The sequence below is a fragment of the Pieris brassicae genome, chromosome 11, assembly GCF_905147105.1.
Source record: "Pieris brassicae chromosome 11, ilPieBrab1.1, whole genome shotgun sequence".
Lineage (NCBI taxonomy): Eukaryota > Metazoa > Arthropoda > Insecta > Lepidoptera > Pieridae > Pieris > Pieris brassicae.
Window position 1 is genome coordinate 14,480,052 of NC_059675.1, and position 18,630 is coordinate 14,498,681.

The window sequence follows — 18,630 nt, forward strand, 5'->3', positions numbered from 1 at the left end:
CTCAAAAATAGAGGGCTTATGTTGAGGAAATATTATAGGAAGCCCGCGTCCTATAATATTTAGATTATTAGATTATTTTAGTAATTTAGACTTTTTTTAGTAGTAAGTAGTAACAATTTATTTTTTCTTTAAAATATTAAGTTTAGTAGTTTGTTTAATTTTCAATTTCAATTTTCTTGTTGTAATCTGTTACATAAGTAATTAACTTATGTTTTCTGTCGTATATTTTGTGTAACAATGTAGTCTGTTTTGGCTTTGTATTTTTGTATCGTTGTATATATATAGTTTGTATTATATATATGAATACTCTACGCACCCTAAAATACAATGAACGGAGGCGATAGTAATAAAAATATTTTATACACTGCGTTAAGTGGTGGACTATATACCTACCAACCTACGTTTGTAGGTTGGTAGATATATAGTTCACCTCGTAATTCATATTGGATCTCTACTTCCTGTCTCCTTGGTATCGTATATATCGTAGCATCCAGTAAAACTGAGGTATAATATTATAAGCCAATAATAAGTCAGTACTAAGCTTATACTTATTGGGTATTTTTATTTCGGTGTATATTACTTAACATAATGACATAATAATTGCAGTGGTTTTTGTTGATTTTATTTAAAGTGAGCATTGAATTATAAGCACATTAGATCAAATATTCCTAAAATTTGCGGAAACAAAATATAATTACATGAAGTAACTTGTTTTAAAGCGACTGCAAGATCAATGCAATGCAAAGATATTTTTGTGATCTTTAAAGTAATCGAAACGAACCATTTTCGTTTTTAAACGATTTAAAAAAAATAGCAGGATGTTTATGTTAGAAGTGTATGTTTTTCAAGTTGTATCTCGAATGAAACACATTTCAGCTAACCTTTTTTTTTGTATGAGGTGAAAATGCGCTTGCGCAGGCCCGCGCCAAGGATATCGAGCTTGACGCGGGGACTGTGGGGCTGGGTCTACACTCAAATCCCTCTGCTATTCAGAGGGGTAGCGAGACCCGACCCACTAAAAACACCTCAGCCCTTCACACGCCCTTAAGATGGGCCCTCGGGGTTCGCCAGGCATTCTACCCAAGGGACCCGGGCTATATCAGCTAACCTAAGCTAACCTTACCTTACCAAAAATTGTGTGAAAAATTTATTATATTATTTAAGTTTCCTTATAACCTACCTACAAGCTAAAGTCCCTCTAATAAAACGGTTACAATAAAAATGTTACCGTGAAACGAACTTGCCAACCGTGACAGTTCAACTTCCTTGCAATTTATACATATAACCATATATTACTCTTTTATGAATATAATTTATTTTTATGTATGTGGCGCTTTTAGAAGAGGTTGTGTAAACAGACTATATCTTAAGAAAACACTTTTTAAACGGATTGAAGGTATGTATTATTAAAATTATTTAACTTATAATTATTTACATAATTTAAAATTATGTAAATAATTATAAGTTTATAATAATAATACAAAGCTTCAATCAGTTTAAAAAGTGTTTTCTTAATGTGTAAAAGCTATGTCAACAAACGAAAAATACTACAGACTATATCTACCTAATAAAAGAAATGTTTAACTCGTTTCACGATATTTCATTCTTCCAGCATGCAACTCGACCATATCAGTCGAGTAAATACCTATATCTAGGTAAACACTTAGAAACATCGCTCATAACATGACCAATCGTCATAAATAACTTATCTACTTAATAAATTGTATTGCCCAACGCTTAAAGGCAAAATATAACAATGCATCATATTTTATTGTGTATATTTATTACTAGTATTTATTTAGGGTTTTATCTGATTACATTTCATAATAGAAAACATATAGCAGTAGTTACAATATTGATTTACGATTAGTATACTTTATGTGATTTTTGATAAAATGTATTGGTCTATTTATCTTTTAATGTACATGTTGTAATAATATATATAAATAAACATTGTTATTCGTAAAATTCAAAAGTAACGTTTGGTAAGTTTCCAACGGGATTGAGGGGGTGCCCCAAAGGATGCTGTACAACTTTAATCTCGTCATCGGTAAGAGCCTTGGTAAGGAGAGAAGCCTGTCTCAACATTTTCTGAATATAGGTCTGTGTCTGAACAAGCACGGAGTAACATAATACCACCCGGTTTTTCTCATTGTATACTCGCCATTGAAGGTATCCGCGTTGGTTCTGTGAGGGAAATAATTTCGTTAAAACGTTTCTTTATTGCATTAACAATAAGTATTTATTAAAAGAGTTTCTATTCTAAATACTATTGAAATTTAAAGAGCTCTTTTAAAATTAATGTTTTCAAAAGCTCATGAAACGTTACAATCGAAGTTTATTCAATTAAAAAATGACGAAAATTTGAAGTAGCTTTTCTTTAATGGTAAAAATCATAAATAACCTTACAGATTCAGTGGCGACTTGAAGTCGTGGCAAAAAAGGCGGTTTAAAATATTTTTCCTTGTACCAAAACATGACGAAACAGATAATGACCATTTAATATTCCTTACAATTATTCTTGGATTTCCGGGCTTCATCGTAATAGTTTATCGTCCTTTGTTTACATTTTATATGACGTGTTGGTCCTATACCTTTAACGTGTCTTAGGCCACTTAGGAATTTAGTTACTGCGATATATATACTGCATTATTACAGAAGATTTTTTTTATTTGTGTTAGTTTTGGTTATTTGTGCTTATTTTATTTAAAAAATCTGTAATAATGCTCAGGTTTCAGGTTACCCCTCAACAACAAACCCATATTCAACACACATTTACAACGATACCGCTATCTTTTTTCTTTTATAGAACTTGATGTTAAGTGATATTGGCTCGTAAAAGCGTTGCCGTTCGTTTAAGAATTGGTACGCTCTTTTCTTGAAGGACCCCAATCCAATTGGACCGTTCGGAACCGCTCTATAAGTTTCAGTAATGTGAATAACATATATAAACTTACCAATGCCATATTAGTTGGTACCGACATAACACTAGTAAAGGATGTAAGAGCGTCGGTCTGCACGGGGCATAAGAGGATGTCACAAGGCTCTATATCAAACAAGTTTATTATCCAACAAGTCGTTTTCGACATTCCATATTTCCCAACCCTAAGCTGAGTGAATTAGCAATTCGGATGTAACTCAAACTACTAGAATTATTTGCTATGGAAATAAAACTGATCAAATATTTCCAAGAACGCTGGGGTGTTTTTGTATAATATAACACACCTACATATATTTCATTCTTCATCTTTGATAATTTATTTACTAACAAATGAGTTAAGATGAGCTGAGGTTGACGGCATTTAATTTATATGTTAAATTTATATATTTAATGTTTTATAATTTTGCCTTAGGTAGGTATTCTTAGTACTTTTATTCAACGCGTGCGTCACCTGCCGCGCTCACTTATGTACCTACATATGCCCAAACAGAAATTTCAACAGCTTTATACGAGGTCAATTAGTAACCTCAAGTTAATTGTAAGTTGCATGGTTCAAGAAGCGGACCAAGCTTAATTCAAGGATATTACGATGTTATTTCGCATTTTAATTCCATTTCATAGATTTAGACAATATGTTAAAGAAAACCTCACCCGGCGTCACAGGCGTTCTGGCATTGACGAAGTTAAGCTTAATGATGACATCTTGATCAAGCTGCAAAGATGCAAAGTCTGAAACACGCAAAGCAAATGGATTCGTTACATAAGCATCCACTGCTAATGGTTTTTATTAAGCTTCAATTTAATATGAATAATGTTATCTTTAGAAGTATTAATGCAAAAAATATGACTCGGCTTATTCGTATATGTCTGTCATAATTACTTAAAATCATTACGATAAGAATTAAATTTTTAAGCATTGTCACTATCTTGAAAAAATTCAAGGAAAATCATTACTTGAGCTAGTATCTGCACTTTAATGTTTGTAAGCGTTCTTCTAAATGTTTTATTATTATACTTGCCTGCGTAGAATCGCACATTAACTGGTATTCTATCCCCGAGTGTGACGTAGCATGGAGGACTGTGATCACATCCATCTATGTTTACCGTTACCAAGTCATATTCGGACCCTTAAATAAGATTATTGGAAGTTTTAATACATCAAATGAATAATCGTTATGAAAAGGCTTTGGGATGTTTATAGACTAATTCAAAAACTAATAACGAAATTTAGCTAGTTAATCAAATACACCGTCATAAATTTTACATGAAAGAGTAAAATTGCGCGTTAAAACATTTCAGGCTCAAAACTTCAAAAACTACACCAAGTTTTAATACATTAATATTATATATACGAGTAGTTGATAATTATTTATATCTGTTGTTATTAATAATAATTAATTGGTGACTATCATTTCATTGTTGTATTTGTTATTGATGTAAACGTGATGATTTCTTCTGGGATTGTCAAAATAAACCTTAATAAATACGCCAATAACTTAAGAAAACACTTTTAAAACTAATACTAATAATAATACATAGCTTCAATCCGTTTTAAAAGTGTTTTCTTAAGTTATTGGCGTATTTATTAAAGTTTATTTTGACAATCCCAGAAGAAATCATCACATTTACATCAATAACAAATACAACAATGAAATGATAATCTGTTTTACTCCGACATATCTGGTGTTCTGACATTCTTGGTAGCATTAGTAGGATATTTGTATCAAACGAACACAATGAATATGATAATATATCTAAAATATATGTTTATTTCCTTTAATAGAGCCTCTATTTGTTTTGTTTTGGCAAAGATAATGTACGTAAGGTTTTCTACCTTTTCTTTAGTGATTCAATTTTATTCTTTTTTATTGTCAGTAGAGCAGCTGTCAGCAGTGATTCTAATTCTCAATTTTTAACTACGTAACAAATGAGAATTAACATTATAAAATGACAAATTATTAATAATTATTACTTTAACAATAGTTACTATACAATGTAGGTACGTAGATATCTATATAAATATTAATTATGTATTCAGTGTAATTATACATTATTATGGAACAATAATAATTATTTATCAGAGGATTACAGTAATGCTACCCGTACTACTTTCTTTATTGTGATTGATTAGTGTCATATCTTATCCATTTTTAACTTGGTATTAAGTTGAACTCAAACAAGAATTGGCATGTTGCTTGATAAATCTAAGTCATGAATTCTGCATTGAATATCCGAAATCAGAATAGCCTCGACATTCATGTGTTGGTGGAGCCTTTGTACGTCGGCTCCAGCAATCTTTGTGATTATTGTGGTCGTGGTGTGGATGTCCTTTACACTAAAGTCCCGATGGAGTTCGTTATTGCGAATGTATCAAGGAGCATTGACTATTCCCTTGAGCACCTTGTTTTGGCAGAACAGTTGGCTTTCAAAAGTCCATTTTGTTTGCGTTTCTATGAACCTGCTCTATGGTAAAATATTTTTCACTATCGAGCTGCTTCTTGTCGTTAATAGGGTTGGGACGGTTCTTAAATAATTTTCTAATAATAGATAACTGTGATATCGGCCTGTAAGACGTTTTTACTTGAGGTAAACCTGCACACGTAGTAGAGGGCTCCGTTCCACTCCAGTGTGGAGCGCGTCATCAATAACGCCAGCGTCACAATGCTCGCCTGCACTAGGTTTGGCATTATGCGTGAGAGCATACCTGCTGTGGTAGTAAGGTTTGGGGTAAGTGTCCCGAAGTGCGCTTTGAACGTCGACGCGGATCTAGGACCAGCCCAATATTGAAGTATGGAGCGGGCCAGGACATCCATCCCATAATTAAGATCTGTAATCTTTCACATTTTCGACGACGACTTTTCTTAACTTATTCCATTATCAATACATAATCAGTAGGTAACTTCTTTCAGGGGAACGGGGAGGTTTCCTCTTCTTTCTGCGTTTTTGTCGTACCCAGTCCGTTTGTCCAGCATGTTCCTCATCGTCGGTTTCATATTGAATTAAGTCAGCGACTGCCTGAAGATGATATATATATATAGCATCTTCATATATATTAAAATTATTAAGACAAATCTTCGCCTTAAATAATTTCACAATAAGAAGCGCTAGGTTTCGTCGTAAGGAGAGCGGAGAGCTACGTCAGCGCGTAGCATGATTTCGACCACAATAATTAATATGCGACGTTTCTAACCGAAATGAAAACAACAACTAAACATTGGCAACATTGGTATTACCAAATAGAAAAATCTATAATTAATCATATTATTCTAGGAGTCTCTGTCGCGATTTCTTTACGCAATATGTAAAAAATATAGTATGATAAGAGTAATTTTATCATATATTTGACAATTTAATTAGCCTTAACAATATTCTTAGCTTTAAAGAGACTTTTGAAAAAGAAAATCGGGTTATTAACCAATATATTTTATCAGCTAGCAAAAACGTGAAGTCTCCGAAGCACGCTTGATATTAAGAAAACTTTTAAATAGTTGTAGTTTTATGGAGAGAATATCAGTTATAATAGTTAGACTTAAAGAGTCCATACAAAAGAAGAACTCCTGTAGGCTCAAATTTTACTATTGCTTTAATGTTCTATATCACCATGACCACGCACGCTGTAAAGCACGCGAAACGTCGGAAAATTTTAAATTTAAAATTATGTAAAATAATTATAAGTTTATAATAATACAAATAGCTTTAATCCGGTTAAAAAATTGTTTTAATTAATCATAGTTTAACGAAACATCCATTTTTAGTCGAGGTAAGTGGAAACATTATCCTTGAATTAATAATTTAAAAAAATAAAACACATATTAGAACTTACCGCAATCCTCAAAGATTACAGAGGCGCGGGTCAGGATACAGAAATACAATATCAAACCAATTAGGTACATTCGTACGAAAACATAAAAACTACTTTTCACTGTGTTCTCTAATATACTGGACACTGCCGATTACCTATCGCAGAAGATAAGGCAATTCTGGCAGTGCATAATAGTCATTAATCCATTAATTATCATTTTAATTATAAATAAGTAGCTGATTTATTGTAAGTACCTACTAAAACGATATACAGTAATGATATCAAATATTGTGGCCTAATGAATGAATAATAAATCTGCGGGTAGAAGACGTGGCGGTTCCGAAAAATATTTTTTATGTTTAGTATAAGTCTGTCGAGATATTTAATACACAACATTTGCCACTCTTTTTGGTGTCGAGACTCCCGTTGCAATGCCTCAACTATACACAAATATGTATGTCTGAGTATGTTCAAATGCACAGCCACAAACAGATTAGGGTAAAAAACCGCTTTCACCGGGGAAGGAAGGACCTTTATTTCGTACTTCGCTCACTCCAGTGAGCTTCCGTCCTGCCCTTCAGGCGATTGACCACCCCGCGACGGCCCAAGCCGAGGTTCGAGTATCACAGGAGACGCCCTTGCGCTAGCCGCGGGATAAAACGCCATTCAGGCTACGCTCGCCAAAACAGCCCGAGCTGAGCTGTAAAAAAAAAGTTCAAATGCATTTAATCTACGGCGTGTGAGGTGATAACATCGATGGAACTGCAGCACTGCGTCAAGAAATATTTCCTAATGGACATCATCCCGATTATCAAGTGTTTATATGGGTGCATAATGCATTCTTGGAAGCTCAAATACCTGGATGGCCACCTAGTACACAATTATTTTTAGTTATTTATTTTACAGAATAATACAATCTAAATCGTGGTACATTCGAATTACATTTGAAAACCACTGTACTTTGTATTAATGTAACAATAGCAGTATATTTATAGCAGGATATAAAACTATGCATTTGTCGCGCTATTATTTAATTTTTTAATGATGAAGAGGAGGTTGGAACGGCTGCGCATTCAAAAAACCTCTATGCGTAGCATGCATATACAGGCATGTTGTCGGTATGAACATAGTATACATATTAAAACGAGAGAACGTGGCAACTTTAAACACATTTTGTAAAATTTAATTTCTTAAACGATATTTTAAAATTATTATTTTTTCGATTTCTCTCCCTACAATTAAGAAATAAACATTTTTAAGTTAATTTCAAGTATTTAAGTAAAGTTTTGCACATGTTCGATTAAAATAAAAGCTGTTGAGTCATTGTAATAGGAATTTATTATTTATTCAATTATGGAAATGCATTGACGCGAAATCTCAATGTGCATTCATTGTTTTTTTCTTATTTTGGCACTCGGACGACCATAGTTTTTTTTACACCATGTTAGGTTAACAAAAAAGACCACACATGCGCCCATATCCAAGCATTCTGCCCAAAAGATTTATAAAAAATTCCTTTGGAGGTGGATTTCCATCGAAAATTACACTTTTTCAATTGCAAAAATTGCAAACACCACACCGCCGTCTTCTACCCACATGTAATGTATTTTATCCATTCATAACGCCACACCATGTATTAGTTATATGCACTCCACCTATTCTACAAACTACGAGATTGCGGATTTAACGGATGCGAGAAATGTGTGGTTAGCAGCCGACACAGCCTCTAGAGTCAACTTTCCAAGGAGCTGTGATGGTAAATATGAATTCCAAACTTATTAGGTCACACCTCCATTTTTCACCATGCCATTGGCTTAATCCGTATCCTTCGCCGAACACTGCCAACCTTTTGGATCCTGAATCACTTCGCATTACCATCAAGAAGATGGTAAGGTGGTGGCCGTTTGGTAAGGGCTGAGACTTGCGTAGACTCGTTAGCCCCGTCTCACCTTCCTCGGACGAGCAGAAAGGCTGGCAGAGGAGGAGAAAATTAAGTCCCCTTTGGAGTAAGATACTCTTAGCTTGGGGTTCAGGTGCACAAGCACTTATTGATTTGGCTCCTTGTAGACAATACGGGTGACCCTAGGTTGATGGGCTCCGGGAGTCTCACTCACCGCACGAAACAACAAGATGAACCTATTGTATCACTTTCGGTTTCCTGTGAGACAGTGGTACTGCCCCGGTCGTGCCTGCCCATTTGGCTGAAGCTCAAAAGCAGCATGGCACTCCCACTAGGAAGGGGGATGACTGATTGCACTGGTGAAATAACCTTAGTCACACCCGACTCCCGAAAAAGTCTACATTCGTATGAGATCCAATGTCCACAGGGTACATTTTGATGCAGTCAACCATTGTCAACGTGTATTCTGTCAGTGATACAGATGAGCTACTAGCAGTGATGCAACCTCCCAAATTTAGGGGGAATAAAGATGTCCAGGGTTTTTATTATTTTGGGAATTCATTGGAGGAATTATTAGGGGGTACTTTATTCAAGATTTCATTTATTATTATTTGTATTTTTTTAAACGCACGTTTCTATACAATTTCTATTAGGCCTCAATCCCCACCACCAAACTAAATCAAATATAAACTACAAGCGTGGCTATAACTTAAATATAAAAATTTTACAATACTCCAAGATCGAAATAACAGCTATTCTACTTTTAAATGAATACTTTAAATTACCTCTCAAACCGAGTGTACTACAAAAACTTTTACTCGAACGTTTTTAATCCATATTTAGGGGTATTTGAATATGTAGGCGTTGGCATCACTGACTAGTAGCTACTGCTTACTACTCCACTAGTATGTTAATAATTATTAACACTATACTATAAACAATGTTATATTAGAAACGGTACACTGCATGTTTAATGGTTTTGTTTTAATAATGATAAAGTAAACAAATCAACTTTCTATGTACGACTAAGATTTCAAAGCTAAAATTTTATAAATTTTCACTCAACTCATATTATTTTATTACAGTTTTAATAAAAGGAAAAATGCTTGTGAATACTATGACAATTAGAAGAACAAATATTAAATTGCTCTTGATGAGATTTCGCCACAAAATTAACAACCAGAGCGAGGAACTGGATGAAAATACAAAAGTTGCACAGGGGCTTATGAATTATTTAAATAGTAACAAGGAATATAATGATGTTGTACCACACCTACCAAGAATGCTTTTAAAAAAGTATAAAACGCCAGAAACTATGTATTTAATTAACCGGAAAACTGCAAAAGATATCTCAACTATTATTACAAGGAATTTTGAAAAGGGAGCACCAATAGTTGAAGTAAATCCTGGACTAGGATTTCTCACTGAAGAAATTCTCAGGAATCAAAATAACCCAGTATACCTGTTTGAGAGTACTAAATTCTTTCAAAAGTCATTACAAGTATGTTTCAATGCCATCCCTTAACCTACATCTACAAAAGGTTTAAAATACTGTCATTCTAGTGAGTCTATATTTACAGGAATTACATGAGAAATATCCTAACAGAATCATATATAAAATAGCAGATTTTTTTGGAATGTGGAAGCTTGCATTTCAGGATAAAATTGACCAAGGAAATCGAATAAAAGATCTATTAGGAGATCTAGCTACAGACAAAATAGGTGCTGTTTTTAGTCAATACATGTACTGTCATTAATGTATAGTTTTGATAAATGGTTAACTTTATTTTAAGGTAGAAAGTTGCAGATAGTTGGAGCTATGCCTGGATTATCATTTGTGAAACATCTTATTAATACAATTGTTTTTCACAATATAACAAATCAACTTGGTAGACCAGACTTATTTATTATATTACCAACACATCATTATGAGGTATTAATTTATGATTTTTTTAAATTATAAATATAGAGATATAAAGATATTTTTCATGGTTTACATGTGTTTTTTGTGTACATCAACATACTAAAGTAAATTATGTTTGTCTGTAAATAAAGCTTATCCATCGATACTAACTGTGATAATATTGTAGTTTCTTACAGATTTGAATGTCCAGCATGGCAAACATAAGTCAGTGCCGTCATTATTTCAATCTCTTTTCCAATACAAGGTTCTTCAAAAAGTACCAAAAGCTCATTTTTTGCCATGGACTTTTCCACCAACTAAAAAAACCTCGGTGGTAAGCATTTAAAACTTCTTTTATTTAATTTCTTTTTAATTCAGTAATTTATATTGCTTTCCTGTATTTATTTATTTATTTTAAAAGGCACATTAACGAAACACATACAAACACTTACAGAAAACACACAACATATAACATGACATATACATGCATGTGCATCAATAACAAGTGTGCACAACATTTAAGGGAAAGCATTACAATGACAAAGAGAAAATAACTTAAACATTAAAAGCAATAGACAAACCAGACCAAAACATACAAAAAAAAAAATAACTACAAAAAATACAATTGTACAATTTTTCATTCTAATATATTTCTACTATGCAATGGTCACTATTGGTCATGGATCAACAGTGGCTGCAGAATCTTACGTCTGAAGACATGGAGACTGTCATTTAATGGATAAGATTGATTTGATTGTATTAGCAACTTTACATTATATTGTTTGTTATTATTATATTTCAGATAGATGAACATTTTTTGTATTTAGTCAATATAACGCAGAAGGAAGCTCTGCCATGCCATCCAGCCTACTTACCGTTACTGTGGTATTTCTTCAAACCCCAAACTTTTTCCAAATCAACAAGAGTCATTCCTATGCTAGAGTGAGTGTTTTTAAAATCCATACTTTGTTCAAATTATGAATAATAATATAGATGATGAGAAAGAGTAATGCTTAATATAAAATTAAATTTTACTATTAACTAGGTTTTTTTTAAAAATATATATACTATTGAACATTTTTCTTTAGTTAATATCCAGTGCATTTTTCTGGCATTTATTAAACTAAATAATTAATGGTGATAAATGGTTATTTAAAATATTAGACAATGGATTCCGGGTTGTGGTGTGTGGCTCATCACGGGACAGGATCCGCCTGATGTAAACAAAGAAGTGGCGCCAGATGAGACAGATGCTCCCCTCCCACATATGACTATCTTCACTGAATTTGGCGACCTCACCTTACAACAAAAAATAACTGTTTTTAAGCGGTATGTTTAAAATCGTACGCATTTAATATTATATCGCTATAAAACATATAACCTCAAGGATTTTTTTTGCCACGTCGTTTCGCTTTAACGACTAAACCAATTTTAATGAATTTATGCTCAGGTTACCCTTGTAATATTACATTGGACTTTTAATGTTATTTAAACATACAAAGGCAGCAACGAGTTATATTAAAAAGCGGTATGTCTAAACTCGTACGCATTTAATATTATATCGCTATAAAACATATAACCTCAAGGATTAACGACTAAACCAATTTTAATGAATTTATGCTCAGGTTACCCTTGTAATATTACATTGGACTTTTAATGTTATTTAAACATACAAAGGCAGCAACGAGTTATATTAAAAAGCGGTATGTCTAAACTCGTACGCATTTAATATTATATCGCTATAAAACATATAACCTCAAGGATTTTTTTTGCCACGTCGTTTCGCTTTAACGACTAAACCAATTTTAATGAATTTATGCTCAGGTTACCCTTGTAATATTACATTGGACTTTTAATGTTATTTAAACATACAAAGGCAGCAACGAGTTATATTAAAAAGCGGTATGTCTAAACTCGTACGCATTTAATATTATATCGCTATAAAACATATAACCTCAAGGATTTTTTTTTTGCCACGTCTTTTCGCTTTAACGACTAAACCAATTTTAATGAATTTTTACTCAGGTTATCCTTGTAATATTACATTGGACTTTTAATGTTATTTAAACATACAAAGGCAGCAACGAGTTATATTTAAAGGCCAAATTGTCTATAGTAAAAATATTTTTTAACTTTTTTTTCCCAATGTCATGTGGGTGCGTTTTAATGTGCCCGAATTAATTCGGTTCTTTTATTAAAGGTTTGTATCGTGGCCGGAGTTTGAACATTGTCCATTTCGAGCAACTGTTGAGAACAGTCTTCCGAAGTTTGCATCTCATTTAGATAGTGAAGGTGACACTGAACCACACCTCGACGACTTGGAACACTCCGATTCAGAAAATGAATTAGAAAATATGTAAATGATGCACCGGAAGTATTAAATTAGAGATTGTGTTGGATTGTTATAAGATTAACATAAAAAAATTCATTTGATATACAATGTATAAATATAACGGGTGCTGTATAACAACGCAAGTAAGAGTGAGCGGACGGGGGATCTCCGCAAGGTGCAGAAATAAATAATTTTCTTGTACCTTTGTTTTTTTTAACTAATTCTGAATCACGTAGCTTTCAGGATATTATTGTGACTACCTTAATAGACTCAAACTCAAAATAACTTTATGAACGTCAGAAAAAAAGTTAAATTATTTGTAAATATACATTTACTACCAGTTCGCAAGTCAAGGGCGTAGAGCGGGCGGCTGTTTCGTGTAACAAATAAAACATAAGATTCATTCACAGTGAAGAAATTAAAGATTCCTAAATTACCAGTAAAACTCGTTATGTATACCTGCATATAAAGTGTTGCCATAATTAAAAATTATTATCTCCAATTACATTGAGAAGATTTAAATGTATTCTCTATAGTATGTATAAGCCAGTATATTTAAACCGCAAGGATAAATCAGAATCTTAATCTGTATTAATTTTTGAGGTCCTGTCAGTTCTGGTACACTATCATGACAATATTTTTTATATACCAGAGAGAATGTGGGAAATTGCTGGTGTAGTAAAAGATGATCTAAAGACAAAATCTCTTTATTTTTCTTATGATCAACAAATTCTACTTTTTAGTCATCAATAATACGAAAAGAAGTATATCAGTATAGGCTCGGTATGCATGAATAGGAATACTGCTAAAATAATATTAAAAAAAAAAATTGGTAACAAATTTAGATAACTATTTTCAATCCTTTAAAAAATGCACTTTATGATTATCTATAATGTATATAATGACATTCATAAATATTGTTCCTTGCAGTTGATATAACTATATCATAATTTATGAAAATTCAAATAACAGGACAGGACAATACATTAAATCTCTAGAAAATACTTTTTTATTCTATGTTTTATAGCTATATACACATTTTCAATATTTACATTATGTACCAATTTACAAATATTGCTTTTCAAAATTCAACATATTCATTTTATAATACAACTTTTAAAATAAATACACAACTAAGTAACTACTTGAGTTTGATACTGTCTCATTGAAAAATATTTAAAATATTTTATAAGATACCTAGAAAAATCTAAAACATAAATACATTTTACCAACTTTTACAGAACCATTTAAGAATTTGGAATATATTTACAAGTATTGTCGTGAATGAATAAGTAGTATTAAGTACATATCGCCGATCTTCAATTACATGCTAACTTCAAAATAATCGAAATACTCAACAAGAGATCAAAAGTATAAGTCTCATAGTTCAAAGAACACACAAAACGCTATATCTGAACAACGAGCTTCTATTTGAAACTAAAACTATAAAACAATTGAATACCTTTACCACATTATATTCACGTAAAGTTTGGTTATGTCAATTGTCAAAGAACTCATTCGTTGACATATACAAATACGATACAAAGTCGTTATAAGTTTTGGAAATGTTTATCAACACACGCGCCGCGGCTGTTCGACTTCGGCGTTATGTAATTGAGAACCGGAATGTCTAGGCTATTGGCTAATTGATTATTTTTAGAAACGCTTTGATTCGACATTTTGTGCAAAGTCGAATTGGTAGCGACATTAAAGCTTATGGTTTTAAGGCTGTTCTGTGATATGCTCGGACTCGACACAAAGTCTGTCCATTCGTCGTCGTCTGCGAGTAACTGCGATTTCTTTGGGGCCACGTGTTTGGGTTTACTCGAAACGAAGTCACCCCAAATATCGTCATCGAGCGTTTCGTTCACGGCGACGGAACTCACTTTGTGCACCGGCGATGCGCCTTTGCTGGCTCCGCTCGAGCCGGAGTCACTTTTGAAAGCTTCGAGGCTTTCGAGTGGATTGAAACTTGAAAGATTTTGTAAATCTATACCAGGTTTGGGCCAATTTATCTGTGAATAACTTTCGAGGGAAAGCGGTTGTAAAATTTGTCCTGCTTTTTGGGGGCGAATCAGACTAGGGCCGGCGTTTACAGGTTTTAAAATTGACGTATTCACTGGACTATATTTTGAGGTTATGTTTACAGAAATATTATGATTCTGCACAGTGATAGGTGTCAATACTTCGTTTGGCCTAATGTTTGATGTGTCCGATGGAAGTCGTTCTTGTGTTACCTCATTGCTAATTTTACTAATTTCTGGTGACAAGGTTTCTGCACATATCTGATTGGATGCAGGTGTAGGAGCCGATTGGAAAGTTTCAAATTCATCCTCTACATTATCACAAGGTACTGTTCTAATTAGGCTAGCACTCGGTTGGTGAGATGCGGCCTCCGTAGTACTTGAATTATCATTATTCCAAGCAGTACTAGATATAAAATCAGAAAAATCATCAAACGTCTCCTTTACCTCGCCGGGGTCGGGCCAGTTTAATTTGGGCATGGTTGGTTCAACTTTAACTGGTTGCAATAATTGACTTTGGAGAATCATTCCTGCATTTGCATTAATAGTTTCTTTGTGTTCTGTTTTTATGTCAACAGTTTGGCCACTATCGGCTGTTCCTTTAAAATCTTGAAATTCCCAATAATCATCATTATTATTTTGGGTAGATTCCTCTGGGTTAATGCTGTGGTTCTCTTGTGGTAATAATACAGGTGGTGTAATGTCGTAATGAATTGTTTTTGATCTCGGAGTTTCTGAGTCAGTAGGTGTAAATATATGAGTATCAGGCAAATTGATATGTCTAAGAGGTTGCACACTCAGTGTACTTGAATGAATCTTGTCTAATTTTGATACTGTTATGGAGTTTCCAAAGACATTCAGATCTGCCGGCCGAGACTCTTTTAGGGATTTTTCTCTGTCTGAACTGTTAGCTGGAAAATAAAATTATTTGATGAAATTTCTTACCTTTATTTATGTACATTATTAGGTTTGCTCTGAATTTATTAATAACTAAGCAGCATCTCTGAATTGTAGACCTTAATTGTCTCTATTTTCTCTCTCAATCTCAGAGCGCTACAAACATATAATATTAAAAACCTCTTACTCTCTTTAAATTGAATCAATTGTCCCTCAGACTAAATCTTAGAACTATGCAAGGTGTATTACCAGCTGTGCTGTGAAGTAAGTAATATGATAATAAAAACTCCTAAAAATTACTTGAGTCATAACTTACCAGTTGAAAGTAACTCTGATATTTTTAGAGTAGACTGTTTGTGAGCCATTTGATCTAAAGTGGTCATGAGGTGTTCTAAATCTAGGAGTAGAGCTTCAGCATAAGTGTCTATTGAATGGCATTTAGGATGAAGCAAAAGTGTTAAGTGTATATCCATGTGCAAGACATGCAAAAAAGTTCATAGTGGAAATAAATGTTATTGTTAGTTAAATTTTGACTGTGTTTTAAAGTCATTTCAATAGTATCAACACACATCTTCTGAATCAACTTTAAATATCACAGTCCTAGCTTTACTTAGCCACACAAATTAGTTTCTTAAATGTAGGTAACTTACATCCTTGTCCAGTTGAAGTAAAAGGATCTGTCCATGTGATGTTTTCTTTACTTTTTTCAGCATTGAGGTCAGGTTGCTGTGGTGTTGTAGGAGGTTTTTGGGGTTTAAGAGGTGCTCCACTTAAATTTGTTGCGTATTTTGGCATTGAGGAATTCCACTTTGGAGCAAACAACTGGAAACACAAAAAATATTGATAACTTACATTTATTTTCAACCAAATAAGAAATCAGCAACATGAATTTACTTACAATATTTCGTGAATCAATGCATAGGGCCTTTAAAAGAGTTTTTTGACTGAGAGAATTATTCCAATATACAATGTAAGGCTGTCTTACATCAATTTCTTTCAAATGATGCCATGTTTCACCCAATGATGACTCAAGATTTCCATCGAATGCTGTTTTAGAATCTGGTAAATCGTCAGGAAAGATATTAAATAAAATATTTTTTATACTTTCTATAACCTGGCCCTCATTGTCATTATTTTGAAAGTTTAAAACAGTGACATGTTGAGAAGTATGTTCTTCTACTATTTCTTTATTTACTGAAGACTTAAAATCATCAAAATCGCCAAAATCTTCATCTTCACTATTATCGAGGTCACCTTGACTAATGTTAATTTCATCATTTAGTTTCTCATTATGTAATTCTTCAAGTATAGTTTCATTAACATCAAAATTGGCTTTGAAATCCCCAAAGTTAAAATCCTTAGGATCCTTACTTTCCCAAGGATTACCAGCACTTTCTATAATGTTATAATTGCTGTTTGTAGTGAATTTAAAATCTTCAAAGTCATCAAAATCATCACATGATTTCAAATCCTGTTTAGATTCTTCACATTGAGATGTTATATTTTCTATAAGAACTTCATTTTTTACAATTTCACCCTCAGACTCTTCTAATAATTTGCTTGATAGTTCTTCCCCTTGTTGAGAAAATAGAGAAAAATCATTCAATTCTGGTATCACACTTTCTACTTCATTTTCATCATTATTCTCTTCTGTTACTACATTAGTGTTTATACATAAAGTACTTTTATCAGGGGATTCTATATGTGGTGTAAAATATGTTATTCCATATGCATCTGAATCTTCCTCTACATTACTATTATTACTTTCTACCTGATCAACAAGATCACTTTCTTGTTCTACCTTTAAGTTTAAGTCTTCAATAGCCACATCATCAATGGTTGCTTTATCTATGGAATGTTGATTACTTGGGCTGTGTTGAGAATGTTTAATTACTCCAATAATGGTATGATCAGTCTTTACTTTACAGGTTTCATTTTGTGGTACCAAGTCTTCATTATTAGACATAGGATCATGGAAATTATGAAAATTTCCATAATTATATTCATCATTTTCTTCTTCATCCTCTGGTGACACTGAAATATGGATTTATACATCATTATTACACACTGAGCAAAACAGTACTGACAACCCAAGTCCTGCATATACATTGAAAATAAGTTATTTCCAAAGATAAAAAGATTTATCAACCTAAAAGTTATACATTAGCTCCAATCTAATAAATCCTATATTTCACAGGAAAAATGGATAGGTTTATAACATTTTTACTTACATCTATACTGTAAATCAAATTCATCCATGTGTTTATCGTCTTCACACTGGTCTGGCGGAGGAGGAGTGCTGCACACCAACGGAGGTATCGACATTTTTAATGTGAACTTCACAATATCTAAGATTATTTAGGTTTTAGTGACGTTTATGCCAGAGGTATATAAGTTATTTTTTACATTACCAAGGAACATAAAGAAGTTTATAAATACTAATGAAAATCTATTTTTATTAAACAGGAGCTAGTGAAGTACATTAACTTTAAGAACTCTTAATTTCTTAAGCAGCTGTTGACAATAAACAGTAAAAACTGAGGTAAAAACTAAAATTGATTCTAATTTCACAGATCAAGTCGAGGTATAAATTGATTAAGAATAGTATTTAGGAAGTATTATTGGTTGTAGATACATAGCTACTACTTAATGATTCCACAGACTAGAATATGGTAAAATATTACTTTCTTTCTTACTATCAGTACCATACAATATATATATGCCTCTCAAAATAATATGCTTACTTAAGAAAAAGGTAAAAAAAATATCTTTATTTATTTAATCTGATTATAAAATAAACATTTACACATACTATTACACATTTCTAGATA

At 32.8% G+C, this 18,630-nt stretch overlaps 3 protein-coding genes across 8 annotated transcripts; 1 reads left to right on the forward strand and 2 right to left on the reverse strand.

The window, feature by feature from the left end:
- Nucleotides 1-1,780: 1,780 nt before the first annotated feature.
- On the reverse strand, nucleotides 1,781-6,917 carry LOC123716291. The gene is made up of 5 exons (XM_045671954.1): nucleotides 6,765-6,917; nucleotides 3,961-4,068; nucleotides 3,593-3,670; nucleotides 2,958-3,046; nucleotides 1,781-2,187 (listed from the first exon to the last, which is right to left on the reverse strand). The coding sequence occupies exons 1-5, from the start codon at nucleotides 6,832-6,834 to the stop codon at nucleotides 1,957-1,959; spliced, it is 576 nt and encodes a 191-aa protein (XP_045527910.1). The 5' UTR covers nucleotides 6,835-6,917; the 3' UTR covers nucleotides 1,781-1,956.
- A 1,526-nt stretch (nucleotides 6,918-8,443) lies between these two features.
- Nucleotides 8,444-13,073, forward strand: LOC123716575 (dimethyladenosine transferase 2, mitochondrial). Of its 5 annotated transcripts, none has more exons than XM_045672383.1 (8): nucleotides 8,444-8,499; nucleotides 9,729-10,144; nucleotides 10,224-10,365; nucleotides 10,437-10,576; nucleotides 10,734-10,880; nucleotides 11,349-11,488; nucleotides 11,711-11,875; nucleotides 12,747-13,073. In XM_045672383.1, exons 2-8 carry the CDS (start codon nucleotides 9,746-9,748, stop codon nucleotides 12,904-12,906), a joined length of 1,293 nt encoding a protein of 430 aa, XP_045528339.1. In that variant the 5' UTR covers nucleotides 8,444-8,499; nucleotides 9,729-9,745; the 3' UTR covers nucleotides 12,907-13,073. The 5 variants fall into 5 exon arrangements, with proteins under 5 accessions (XP_045528339.1, XP_045528338.1, XP_045528336.1 ...); XM_045672382.1 differs by lacking the exon at nucleotides 8,444-8,499 and adding an exon at nucleotides 9,449-9,548; XM_045672380.1 differs by lacking the exon at nucleotides 8,444-8,499 and adding an exon at nucleotides 9,523-9,641.
- Nucleotides 13,074-13,661: 588 nt separating this feature from the next.
- On the reverse strand, nucleotides 13,662-18,351 carry LOC123716349. 2 transcript variants are annotated; one of them, XM_045672046.1, is made up of 5 exons: nucleotides 18,031-18,351; nucleotides 16,698-17,833; nucleotides 16,450-16,621; nucleotides 16,116-16,223; nucleotides 13,662-15,813 (listed from the first exon to the last, which is right to left on the reverse strand). In XM_045672046.1, the coding sequence occupies exons 1-5, from the start codon at nucleotides 18,122-18,124 to the stop codon at nucleotides 14,429-14,431; spliced, it is 2,895 nt and encodes a 964-aa protein (XP_045528002.1). In that variant the 5' UTR covers nucleotides 18,125-18,351; the 3' UTR covers nucleotides 13,662-14,428. The 2 variants fall into 2 exon arrangements, with proteins under 2 accessions (XP_045528002.1, XP_045528001.1); XM_045672045.1 differs by lacking the exon at nucleotides 16,116-16,223.
- Nucleotides 18,352-18,630: the final 279 nt, after the last annotated feature.